A 12987-nucleotide genomic window follows, 5' to 3' on the forward strand; every position below is an offset into this window, starting at 1 on the left:
TAGGAATTATTAGAATACAAGATTTTTTACGTGATTCTTACGGATAAGCTCTCGATACTGAAGAAGTCTGTAAGTCACAGACGAAATAGGCCTATCTGTCAAGATAAGCAACATATTGAAGTTTAAAAGTATTTGCTTGCCCAAGTAGTGATTTTTTCTTTATTTTTTTCTTTTGCAAAAGTGAAGTGAAATATTAAAGTTCAATTAGTGATGTTCACTGAAAATCGATTTAAATTTCAACACCTACATAATAGGACGGATACCCTATTTAGGTTTCATAAGGATTTCCGATCCACAACTCTTCTACATGCCCATTAGCTGAAGCTTTAACTGAAGCTATTTTATCTTGCCGAGCCATTTGATAACATGACTTACCCACCCAGATTTCAAAGTTATCAAATAAACCCATTTTACGGTACTGATAAATCTACATCTCTTCCTAACACTTCATCAAGCAAGATTATGAAATGAAGTGTATGCGGATGCCTTCAAGAGGGAGTTACATAACCACTAGTGCCTTAACTAATGCTAAATGCTCTCGCTGTATGCAAAATGTATTATTATTCGTATTTGTACTTTTCTATTCTTTCATATGCAATCGTGTGTTTGTTGGGATTGGGCTCTTCATGGGACGACTAAGCTTTTTGTTTGAAATCAACTTATTACGAACAAACGTTTCATTGTAAACATTTATTTCAAGAATGTATATCTGCTATCTAGCTTAACATTATGCATAGCTACATTCCTCTTTCTCGTGTTTCTCGACCAACAGATCACGCAAAAGTTTATTGCCCTTCGTAACGGCTAAATCAACTGGAGTTAAGCCATCTCGTGTCCGAATAGTAACCCACGCTGAGTTGGAAAGAAGCAATTCCACCAGATTCTTCCGTTCGTCATCAACGGCATAGTGCAGAGCTGTCCAACCATCCTCGTCCGTTGCATTCACATTGACTAATCGTTGGGCGAGTAACATTCTGACGACCTCCAAGTGGCCATTCTTGGCGGCCAAGTGCAGTGCGGTTTGCATTTTCCTATCCGGAGTGTGGACGGCTGAATGATCTATAAGTATTCTAACGACTTCCGACTGCCCAGTCCTAGCTGCTATGAGAAGACAAGTTTGACCGGATTGAGTTGGAACGTTGACATTGGCAGAGGCTTTGATTAGAAGATTTATTATTTCGAAATATCCATTGGCAGTGGCAAAATGAAGAGGAGTCCATCCGAATTTGTCCGAAGTGTTGACGTTTGCCGAATAGTTCAGAAGCATTCTCACCACTTCCAAGTCTCCTTTCTTGGAAGCCAAATGAAGCAAAGTCTGTCCAAGAATGTTTGGAATATTGATGTTGGCTGAATGGCTTATCAGCATGTTGATCATGGCCAAATTCCTGAATGTGTAGGACAAATGAAGGGGAGTGCATCCGTCGTTGTCCAGAGCATCGATGTTTGCCTTGTGATCAACCAATAACTTGCCAATATCTACCTTTCCAGACAAGGCAACCCAGTGGAGAGGAGTTCTTCCGCGCTCATCCAGGGTGTTCACATTTGGTGAATGGGTTAGGATAATCTCAGCAGTTTTATAGCCTCCGGTGTCAACAGCATAATTCAATGGTGTCCACCCAACTGCGTCTCGGATGTCGATGTTGACTGATAGGCTTAAAAGCGTGCTAACCGTTTCCAGATCACCATTCGTAGCTGCCCAGTGAAGGAGCGTTTTTCCACGATCATCGGTGAAGTTCAGATTCTTTGATTTTTCCAATAATAGCTGGAATATCTCAACATGCCCGCATCGATAGGCCATGTGCACGGGACTCTGTTTGTCATGGTTAGGAATGTCCACATCAGCATAGTGATTAAGAAGCTTCTTAACAATTCTCAAATGACCGTTCCGGGTAGCCAAGAAAATCGGTGTACAACCTTCGCCATCTTGACTGTTAAGATTGGTTGACGTGTTGGTAAACATAGAATGAAGAATTTGGAACATTTTATGTGCTTTGTTCTTAGCTTTAGGGCGAACTTTAAAGCAGTTGTCCAGCAGAAGCAACGAAACCACATCATAACTTCCGGCTTTGGCTGCGGCATGTAGGAGAGTTCCTTTGAAATGGGTTCTCATAGTGTTCGCGTTCTGATTCTCCAACAACTTCTTCACAATTTTCACGTTATCTCCTGAACAAGCCAAGAAGGCAACGTCCGAGTCTCGTTTACAGATGTTTTCAATAGTCATGATTTGCTGCGAGCTAGCTGCAAAGTTCTCTTCAACCATCATGAAGAAGAAGATTTGAACCACTTTATGTCGTTGAAGAATCTTTAACAAAATTATTTCGCATTCGGTAGCATTTTCATACAGATACTTCGCAACGAAGTATTCGGCATACGATCGGTGAACGAACTCAATTCGATTGTCCCTCGAGATGGTGATCAGTAGGGATCTTTCTTCTCCATCTTGTAATCGTTTCATGAACTCCAAAGTTGACGGCAAATATTGGTGGTTTTTTACACAAGTTGGAAACTCTCTTATGGCAAGCTGCTTAATCGCGGCCAGCTGATGTTCAACATCAAACTGCCCAATGTTGAGTTTGAATCGTCGATCAATATTGACATGGAGCGTTGAGTAAGCGTCTTGATTGAGAATTTTCTTCATTTGCATATTCAACGCCATAGAAGTAAACTGTTCGAACAAATTTAGCAAACTCAATTTGGTAATCGACAGTAAATTGTGATCTGTATCGGTTTGATTGGAAATGATAAATTTTTGAAAATCATCCGCATAAACTTCCGCCAGCATTCGAGTAATCAGTGGAAGTCCAGTAAGGGAAAAATATTCTGCTTTGATATTGTCGTGCAATTTTTCGATCAAGTTGATTGCGAAATTTCTAAATTTCAGCAGCATTTCAAGATCGTCCTTGGGAACACCCCAAAAGGCTTTCAAAAACTCTATCTGCTCTTCATATTTAAATGGTACCAGACAAATGGCTTTGGTTTTCAGTAAGAATTCTAGATGCTTTTGTTTGTGCCTCCTGCCACTTACAATCAAATAAACGTTTTTGAGCGACATTAATTGATGTATGATCCTGATAACTAAGGCTTGACAGGAGTCTGCCAATTCATCAAATCCATCTAGTAGAATCATTATTTGCTTTGCGCCACTCTTCAAATCAGTCTCCAATGATCTGAGATTCAATTCAGATAGCTCAGACCTAAGGATTTCAAATGCGTTATCGTATCCATTCTTCGACTTCCCATGTAATTTATTCAGGTAAATCAAGTGAACCTTCATATCAGTAGTCTTCTGAAATCCGAAAGCAATGTGTTCCATCCAGGTCGTCTTCCCCATTCCTGGTTCACCGATTAACACATAGCTTTTATTCGAACCGTAGTTTGACAGGAATTGTTCTTCACTGATCACTTCTTGCAATTTGTCTTCTTCTATGTAACGAGGAATGTAACATCTATTCGACCTCATCGGCATGTGTTGTTTCAGTTCGACTATTATCTCGTGAATGCATTGCTTACCCTCAACGTCAAATGATAGGAAATCTTTCTCTTTCTCAATCAGCTCGTGCCAACTTTTGAATGTTTCGTAAAACTTTGTACGCGGCAATGTCATCTGCGCTTCGCTGAATTTCCCCAACACATTCGGAGGAATCCATTGGCGCATCCACGAGTAGATCAGTTCATCGACCGCAGCTTTTGGATCAGGTTGCCGCAAATGCAGTTCGAAATGAGCGAAGAAATCTCTCACGTCTTGCTCACTCGCCAGTATTGGGAAACACTTATCTCTGGAGTTTCCCTCAAATAAAACCTTGATCGGTTGATTCATCTTACTGTTGATTGGCTTTCCCGTTAATGTTTTGATTCCATCATCCTTGTTCCAGCTGAAATGCTTCTGAAGTTCTTCAAACAGCCACTTATATGTAGCATTATGATGGCCTCTTGTAAAATCATCCGTGAAATGAACTCTACCTTCCGAAATTCGCAGTACACTTTTGAGCGGTGTTTTGTACTTCACCAACACATCCGAAACTTTGCCATTCTCCAATAAATTTATAATCGCGTCTTTTATGGCTAACAACTCGATGTTCATCATATCCTTCAGAGTTTCGATTTCCAATTCCTGAGGCTTCAACCCTTGACGACAACTCTCGTGATTGTTCCATTGCATTAATCCATCCACCGTCCTGGTCTCAATTTTCATCAGCATTTCCAACTTCGTCCGATCACTCAGTACCTTATTAGTGAACAGGAAAAACCTCATTTTGAACCCTTCGAATTCAACTTTGCGTCTACAGGCCAGCATTGAGTGTAGATACATATGCAGAGCAAATTCCTTTCTTCCTTCGCAGTCATCCGGAAACAGGTCTCCAAACCTGATGACATCACCTATTCTGTCACCGTGTTTGGCTTGAAACAGCCACACCTCTTTAAGATCGTCTCGGAACAGCACAACGTCTTCCCACTTGCCGGCTTCCCTCATTTCCGTGGCCAACCGAAACGGGATCCTCTGCAAGGAACCGCTCACAAACAGCGCATAGGCCAGGTTGGTCTCGAACTTGATCCCATGGCTTCCGGCGTTTCCACCCCAAAGGTACCGTCCGGGACTGCAGGAGCGTTGCATTGTAGCCATTTTGGATGATCTTGAATGTTGAAGATGATTGAAATAGTGGGTAAGTTGCTATAATAAAGTGAAGTTTACAAACCTTATATGAAAACTTGTATTTTCTCCAGCATTGTCACTCTGCAGATGATAGATAATGGTTGTGCAACTCTATAGAACTGCATCGAGTGGTGAAATCGTTTTTTTGCTCACTGATAAGGAACGTCACTCTGGTGAATGCGCTGGTCCGATGCAAAACTACGATTATATTTATCGAATATTGACAATAGTTCGTTATCGCGCGATAAGAAATTGATGAAGTAAGAAGATAGTGTGGAGATTTTTACAGTTCGAGTCTATACGTCAGAAAGCCGATTGATGTGGCACGTATCTTGTAAGAAAGTAACTTCGACATAGAATTGCATTGCTCTGGTGCTGTTTTTGAAAATCAAGTGCTCTCGGGTAATTGAATCATTAGTGGAATTAAATGGTATAGTGCTAAATTCAATTATCATTTACTTCAATCGTTAATGTTTGGAACTCCAACTCCTCGTCATCATATTACATTGAATAGGATTTCCATTAGGGTAGTTCACGCTATGTCTGAACCAGACGATTATAAAAATTGAATGTACATCGGATTTTTTCTCGCTAGAGATCAGTATTTGGTCTATATTTTCATAATCGGAAGGTTTTAAAATACTCTATCGGTGAAACATTTTGTATGGGCTGAAATGCGTCGAAACGTGATTTTCATGGGATTTCCTGGTCAGTCCTGCGATTCCAGTGGTGGGAAGCTTCCGGTTCACAGGTGCCCCGACGATCATTTGCCGGTGCAACAACGCGATCTACTCAACTAGTCCCCGGATCTAGCCTACTCCGACTCGATGGTGGTCGGCCAAGTGTCAGGGTCGGTTCTGCAATTTCGGTTGGAGGATGGCTTCCGGTTTGCAGGCGCCCGACGACTATTAACCGATACTACGCTACGCCTGCTCTACTCAGTCTAGTCCCCGACGGAGGATCTAGCCTACTCCGATCGCGACCCGGAGCTCTCTGGTCTTCACGCCATCTCCTTTGCAGCAACGACATAATCGCCATTATTCCCCTGTTCACCGCATTCCAGGTGCTTTCATGCTGGCACATGTTCTGCACGATGTTGTCCGGATTTAGGACGCTTGCGGTTTCTGACATCATCTCGCTTCATATATCCCTGAATCGAGTACAGTTGAATATAACATGCTCCGGTTTCTCCTCGATATTTGGACAGGTCGGACAATATGGAGATTCTGCGTGTCCGAATCTGTGCATATATTTTCGGAAGCATCCATGGCCTGACAGAAACTGGGTTAGGGAGAAGTTGACTTCTCCATGCTTTCTGGTCATCCACACCGACACGTTAGGAATGAGCCTGTGGGTCCACCTTCCTTTCTCCGAGTTATTCCACTCCTGCTGCCACCTGGCCATTGTTTCCAACCTAATGGTATTCCTCACATTCCTAGTGTCCCTTTGCTGGTAGCATGCGATGTCCTCAGCCAGAGTGATGCAGATGGGGATCATTCTGGTGGTAACGCACACTGCCTCCGATGATATAGTACGGTAGGCACTTGCCACCCGTATAGCCATGAGCCGGAACGTACTTGCCAGTTTATCTCGGTTACGTTTGGTTCCCAACGCTGCCGCCCAAGCCGGGACTCCATCTCTTAGTATAGACGATGATACGGTCTCCAGAAGACGCCTCGTGCTGTTTCTTGGTCCTCCAATGTTGGGCATGATCCTAGCTACGGTGTTAGCAGCTTTCGCTGCCTTTTCGCAGGCAGAGTCTACGTGGCTGTTGAAGTTTAGCCTGTCGTCGACCATTACTCCAAGATGCTTTAGAGACCGCTTCGATGGGATTGCGTGCCCTCCGACGTTGATCTCCAACTGCTGAACCATCTTGCAGTTGCTGACCAGCACCACCTTCGTTTTATGATGAGCCAACTGCAGCATCTCCAACTCCTCCGCAGTCTCACCAGTTATCGCAAGAACGACGTCATCTGCGAACCCGACGATCTCGACTCCATTCGGCAGTGACAAGATTGGCACTTCATCATACATCATATTCCACAATGTTGGACCAAGTATGGATCCCTGTGGAACTCCCACCGTGACTTCAATTGACATCCGTCCCTGGTTTGTGTCGTAGACCAGTACCCGGTTCTGAAAGTAACTTTGCAGAACTTTACACAGATATCTGGGAACCCGCATTCTGTGTAAGGCTGTGGCGATAGCCTCCCAACTGGCACTGTTGAAGTCTTTTTACGGAATCCGAACTGCCTTTTCGACAATCCGTTCTCACCTTCCGTGTAGATCGTCAGCCTGCCGAGGATGACCTTCTCCAGAAGTTTGCCAAGAGTATCCAGCAAGCATATTGGTCTATATGAAGCCGGATCTCCTGGCGGATTTCCCGGTTTTGGCAGTAACACCAACTTCTGCACCTTCCATCTGTCTGGGAAGCAGCCTTCCGCTAGACACTACTGCAACGCTGTCCTGAATATGTCTGGGAACGCCAAGATTGCTGCCCTTAGCGCTACATTAGGGACACATTGCAGCTGGGGTAACTGGGCCACTACTCGATAGGCGTTGCCCCAGGGATTTGCGTCAGCTTCCCGGCATAACTCCTTGTAGCAGTTCGTTTTACTCGTCGCTATTTCCTGTTTGAACGCGGCTCTGGCCAGTCGGTAGGTCACTTTACGTTCTTCCATGCTGGCTTCGGATCTAGCTCTCTGCACGCGTCTTCTGGCTCTTAAGCCGGCTGCGCGAAGGGTGCTGAGTCTGTCGTTCCACCAGTATGCAGGACGCCGTTGATTCCTTGGCTCCATTTTTCTCGGCATAGTTGCGTCACACGCTCTCGCCAACGCTTCTGTCAGCTCTCCTGCATCCATGTTTGGAGCGTCGCCTACTGCTCGAAGTGCTTCGACGAAAAGATCCTTATCGAAATGCTTCGTCTTCCACCTTCGTTCTCCATTCCGCCCCTGCCATACTGCAGAACTTCTCTGGCCAACGCAGTAGTGAATCGCTTGATGGTCACTGTGGGTGTATTCTTCGCTAACTCTTCAGTTCATATTGGTGATCAGCGACGGACTGCAAAAGGTCACGTCGATGATGGATTCCCTACCGTCTTTGCAAAATGTGCTAGCGAGACCGTCGTTGCACAGCCTTACGTCGAGCTTCGCTAGAGCTTCCAGCAAACTGTATCCTCTCGCGTTGGTCAGTCTGCTACCCCACTCCACGACCCAAGCATTGAAGTCTTCTCCGATTATTACCGGCGTTCGACCGATCAGCTTGTCGGTTAGCACATCCAACATCTGGGTGTACTGCTCCAGTGTCCACCTCGGGGGGTGTAACAGCTACACACGAAGATTCCGTTAATTTTAACGATCACGAAACCCTCGTACGAGCGATCGACTACTTCTTGGATAGGGAATCGGCCCATTACTTGAATCGCCGTCGTCTCTGCTCTGTCTGCTACCCAATTGCCGTTATCGAGAGGAACCCGATACGGTTCTGCAATGCTCGCAATGTCGCACTTTGTTTCTGTTGTCGACTTCCACGACAGTTGTTGTGCGGCGTCGCAATGATTGAGATTCACCTGCGTTATCTTCATCATCATTACTGACCTGCCTTCGTCTTCTGATATTTGGGGCACTAGAAGCCACCCGTCGTATGGGCGTTACCTTCCTCCACCTTACACAGCATGCACCTAGGTGTCTTCAAGCAGTCCCTGCCAACGTGACCTTTGCAGTTTATTGCCCGATGGCCGAAATCTATGCATTTGATGCATCTCCCACCGAATTTGTCTCCCGAGGGATCAGTTTCAGCGGGCAAACCGACCATCCCACCTTGCTCTTACCAGCCTCGACAGGTTTTTTGGCTGCTGCGACTGGTAATCGGATTGTCGCTATTTGCATACCCCGTACGCTCTCCTCAGGCTCTCGGCAGGCCGAACTCTTGATCGACGGATCTTTTCTGAGCTCAAAGAGCATGTCACCTTTCTGGGTGCGTCTGGTTCTCACCACGTTTTCACCCAGCTCCTTCAGCTCTGGATCCTCCCTCACTCTCCTGAGAATCGCCGCGTTGCTTGTCTTGTCGCTTGCCTCAATGAAAAGAGCATCGCCCCTGAACCTCTCGCGAGGTGACCGTCGCTTTTCTTTCTTCTTCGGTTCCTTTTTTGCCGCTTCCTCTCCTTACGCGCTGTATTCTTCTCCTTTATACCTTTCACGGTGCGCCATTCACTGCCGTACTGCTCGCTGACGCACTCATTGTCGCTTCTCTGCTTTTTGGGATCTTCCTGCTCTCCTGGTGTATCCCTCGTTCTTTTTTCCGAGCGGGTGGTCGGATTGCTACTAGGCGTCTCCTGTACAACGGCTGTTGCATTCACCGAAGTTAATGCTTTATCGGTTATGCTCTACTCCGCAATTCAGTTAATAAATGTGGAAGTGCTCATTGAACACTAAGCTGAGAAGCAGGCTCTGTCCCAGTGGGGACGTAATGCCAAGAATAATAAGAAGAATAAGTAGAAGAAGAAGAATAAGCGTTAGCCAGTCGCAAATGTAACTCATTAGTACTATACCAGAGAGGGACCTTCAGAATCAATTTTTTTTTTTAAAAGATTGAAAGCTTGTTCTTAAAAGTATGATTTTCTGTTAATAGGGTCAGTGTTCCCTTAGTGGACAGTCCGCTATAGTCGCACTAGTGGCTTTTTACGGCCGTTTTGCTATGAATCTTTTCAAAATATTTTTTGACATGAAGGTCAGGAGCTATTTATCTAAGTACCATTGATACACAGCTTGATTTTGTTAAAAAAATGATCGAAATAATTAGTTTTGCTTAAAATTTAAGCTCCCTTGAGCCTATAGTTAACCTATTGTTCCTATAGTAGCACTACTGAGAGAAACTATTTTTTATTATACGAAATAATTATTGAATTAAGTACTTTTTTTCATCAAACGAAAGCTTTTGATCCACACTTTGAAGGAAAAATATAAAAGCTTTGTAAAAATACAGTTTTGATTAGTATTTTGCCAACGCCGTGATGCTAGTGCTACTATAGGAACAGAAATTAGAAATAGTGCTACTATAGGCACATGTATTCCTATAGTGGCACAAGCGATAATAAATGCAAACATATGAATTTTCGCAGTTTTCATATTTTTCCCACAAAACCAAGATAAAAAGCTTTCAGATGATGTAAAAATAATGACGCTAGCGTTATTTTTCGATTTTATACGAATATTTGTTCTTAGCTATGCGGCTATTGGTACATCGACCCTAAGTGCATACTGACATTTTATATGATTGTTACAATTCAAGCATCTGCTAGAAAAAGGGCGTAAGTCGCATGATCGATTTCTCTTCATCGATCCTCTCTTTTGTTAATAATGGTGTTAAGATGCAAGTTTGTCAGCAGTATTCAACCTCAGGACGCAAGATTGCATTGCTGCCTAGCGTCCTGAAATGAAAAAATGCTAACAAACTTGCGTCTTGTCACCTTTATTAACAGTTAAGAGAGGATCGATGAAGAGAAATCGATCATGCGACTTACGCCCTTATTCTAGCACACGCTTGAATTGTCTTGAATGCCCACAATGTGTTTTTTGAAAGGTTAATTTCTATCTAGCATGAGCCTCAGAAACTTAGCATCATCTGACCATTTTTTTAGAATCCCTCCCATCGTGACAAGTAGACGACGATTTCGAATAGAGAGCTTTTGCTTTAGGGAAGATCCAAATATGACGTCCATCGATTTTCGGGATTTCCAGACCTCCCATCCCCCCTCTGTCACGCTTTTTCCAATACCTAATACATGCACTGTCACACTTACGTAGGCCCCCCCTCCCCTAAATGATGGACGTTATTTGGATGTGGATCATCATTCTGTTAGAAATGAACTTTTCAAAAGTTTTTTTTTTTTCAAGTTTACTGATTTTTTTTTTTTATTTAACGATACTTTACACCATTTAGATGGTGCATTCGTATCAAAAGTTTACTGATGGAGAAAAGCAAGCTGATTGGACAATAGATAGAAGCTTATACAGGATTTTTGTCTGGTTTCAAAATTGGTTCAAATTTTCCAGCTAAAAATATTTGTTAAATATATCAACCAAGAATGATAAGCTACTCTCTGGAAGTTTCTTGATGATGATGCTTCCGGGGGCTTCCATATTTATAAATTTATTAATAATATTTCTCACTTCTTCCAAATCAGTTCCCCAGGAATTTTCAAAAACGTTTTCTTTTTTGAGAATTCCTTCGAAAATCTGTTTGACTTGATTTTCAATTGTACTTGTGGATCTCAAATTAAATTTGTGCGCGCTTCCAAACTGCATAGCAAGTTGTAGAGCTTCTTCACATTTAGTTAGTGATTTCATTTATTTTTCTTTTTGGAACCGGAATTGGCTTTTGAGGTTCTTTCAAAATACAGTAATCAATGATCGTAGAAAGCTTTAAGAAGGAACTAAACATGTCGAAATATATTGTGTTCATGTGCTTTAAAGAGACCAACCGCAGAACACTGAATAATAGCGAACGGTTGCGGTACGTTATTTTGCAAAACAACTCCATTCCAGTTGGGCTAGCGGTACAAGCAACAAATAGGGCACAAAAATAGTCGAACCCCGCCATTCTTCCACGCTGTGTAAGCAACCAACTAATTCAACAATAGCCCCACCTTCCTGCTCTGCAATAACGAAAGTACCACTTGCGTAGAAGGTAGGGGTAGGCAGAACAAAATGGACGCCTGGGGTAAGATGAACCCTTTGTTTGAGACATTATTATCAAAGTTTTTGAATAAATTATTTGAGATTCTGATGAATGATAACGATTATAACAAAATTATACGTCGCCTAACATTTTAACTGAGAAATCAACATACGTTCTTAAATATTGTCAAAAGTATGAAGACTCAAAAAAATACCCTTTATTTTAAGGTTTGACAATTTTAAAGTGATTTTTTATTGGATAAACAAATTTATTCATATTTCATTGGACGTATGGCTATATAAAACTCTTCTATAGACAATCTAGAGCATTGAATTTAACAAATTTGAATGATTTATTCACAAATATATTTATATAAATCATTTTCCAAAGCGAATTCCCAGTAATTTATTTAGGATTATATTTTTCGTGACCTAACATCAAAAACGTTCAAATAATTAGATAAGAGTATCATTCAAAGATATAAAGATAATATATTTGAATAGTAGGTACAAGAAGAACAAGAATTCTCCAGCAGTTTAAAATTTGTATGTGGGTGGCCATATCTTCCGGTGTATTTTGACCAAGGATATAACAGCTATTTCTTAAAGTGATATTTGAAAAAAGATTTTTCACCGGTCAAAACTTTTGATAACTGGTAACTATAGTGATGGTTACTAATTTTACATATTTCGGTAAAATTAGTAACCATCACTATAGTTACCAGTTATCAAAAGTTTTGAACGGTGAAAAATCTTTTTTCAAATATCACTTTAAGAAACAGCTGTTATATCCTTGGTCAAAATACACCGGAAGATATGGCCACCCACATACAAATTTTAAACTGCTGGAGAATTCTTGTTCTTCTTGTACCTACTATTCAAATATATTATCTTTATATCTTTGAATGATACTCTTATCTAATTATTTGAACGTTTTTGATGTTAGGTCACGAAAAATATACCGTTTTGATTCATATTACGGACAGCTTCAAATTCCGGACACTCTACTTTGTATGGGAAACATTTCACGCGAAATGTTTCAATTTTTGCTGTCCAAAAGTTCTCAATTTCAAGGCTCGTTTTAGTAAACTTTTTCCATAAATATCTTTGAAAATTTATAATGCCCAACTACCTTAGATGTCTCTTTGGTGGTTTAACGATTTCGATTGATGATTTGACTGTTCCATTAATGATTATCATGAGCTGTCCGGAATTCGATTCAAAGTGTCCGGAATATGAGGCAAAAGTGAGGAAGCGTCCGGAATCATGAAAAGGCCACACATTTTGATTTATTTAAAATTATTGAAGTTGTGGAAGCGTATTCTTCACCCACCGTTCGAAAGTAAAGGGCTTCCGATGCTCGATAGCGCTAAGGAATCATACAGAATAATTTATTTTGTATGCTCTATACTGGGTTATATTTCCCTGAGTCGTTAAGTGTCCGTAATATGAATCAAAACGGTAATCCTAAATAAATTACTGGGAATTCGCTTTGGAAAATGATTTATATAAATATATTTGTGAATAAATGTTAAAGTAGGCTTAAATCCAGTTCATCTTTTGGGTGCTCATCTTGCCCCGCTTACCCCTACTGCAGGTTGCAGCAGTGCATTTGAACCACGAGTCCGTCCAACAGTAAACCACCAGCGCCAGACTTAT

General features: G+C 42.0%; 1 protein-coding gene across 1 annotated transcript; it reads right to left on the reverse strand.

Annotated features, from left to right (window-relative positions):
* Nucleotides 1-671: 671 nt before the first annotated feature.
* On the reverse strand, nucleotides 672-5041 carry LOC5570144. The gene is made up of 2 exons (XM_001653077.2): nucleotides 4695-5041; nucleotides 672-4631 (listed from the first exon to the last, which is right to left on the reverse strand). The coding sequence occupies exon 2, from the start codon at nucleotides 4619-4621 to the stop codon at nucleotides 728-730; it is 3894 nt and encodes a 1297-aa protein (XP_001653127.1). The 5' UTR covers nucleotides 4622-4631; nucleotides 4695-5041; the 3' UTR covers nucleotides 672-727.
* Between the last annotated feature and the right edge of the window lie 7946 nt (nucleotides 5042-12987).

This window comes from Aedes aegypti, chromosome 3 (assembly GCF_002204515.2).
Source record: "Aedes aegypti strain LVP_AGWG chromosome 3, AaegL5.0 Primary Assembly, whole genome shotgun sequence".
Classification (NCBI taxonomy): domain Eukaryota; kingdom Metazoa; phylum Arthropoda; class Insecta; order Diptera; family Culicidae; genus Aedes; species Aedes aegypti.

Coding starts and splice junctions, on each gene's coding strand:
- LOC5570144 (XM_001653077.2), bottom strand. CDS start 4,621: ATGGCTACAATGCAACGCTCCTGCAGTCCCGGACGGTACCTTTGGGGT.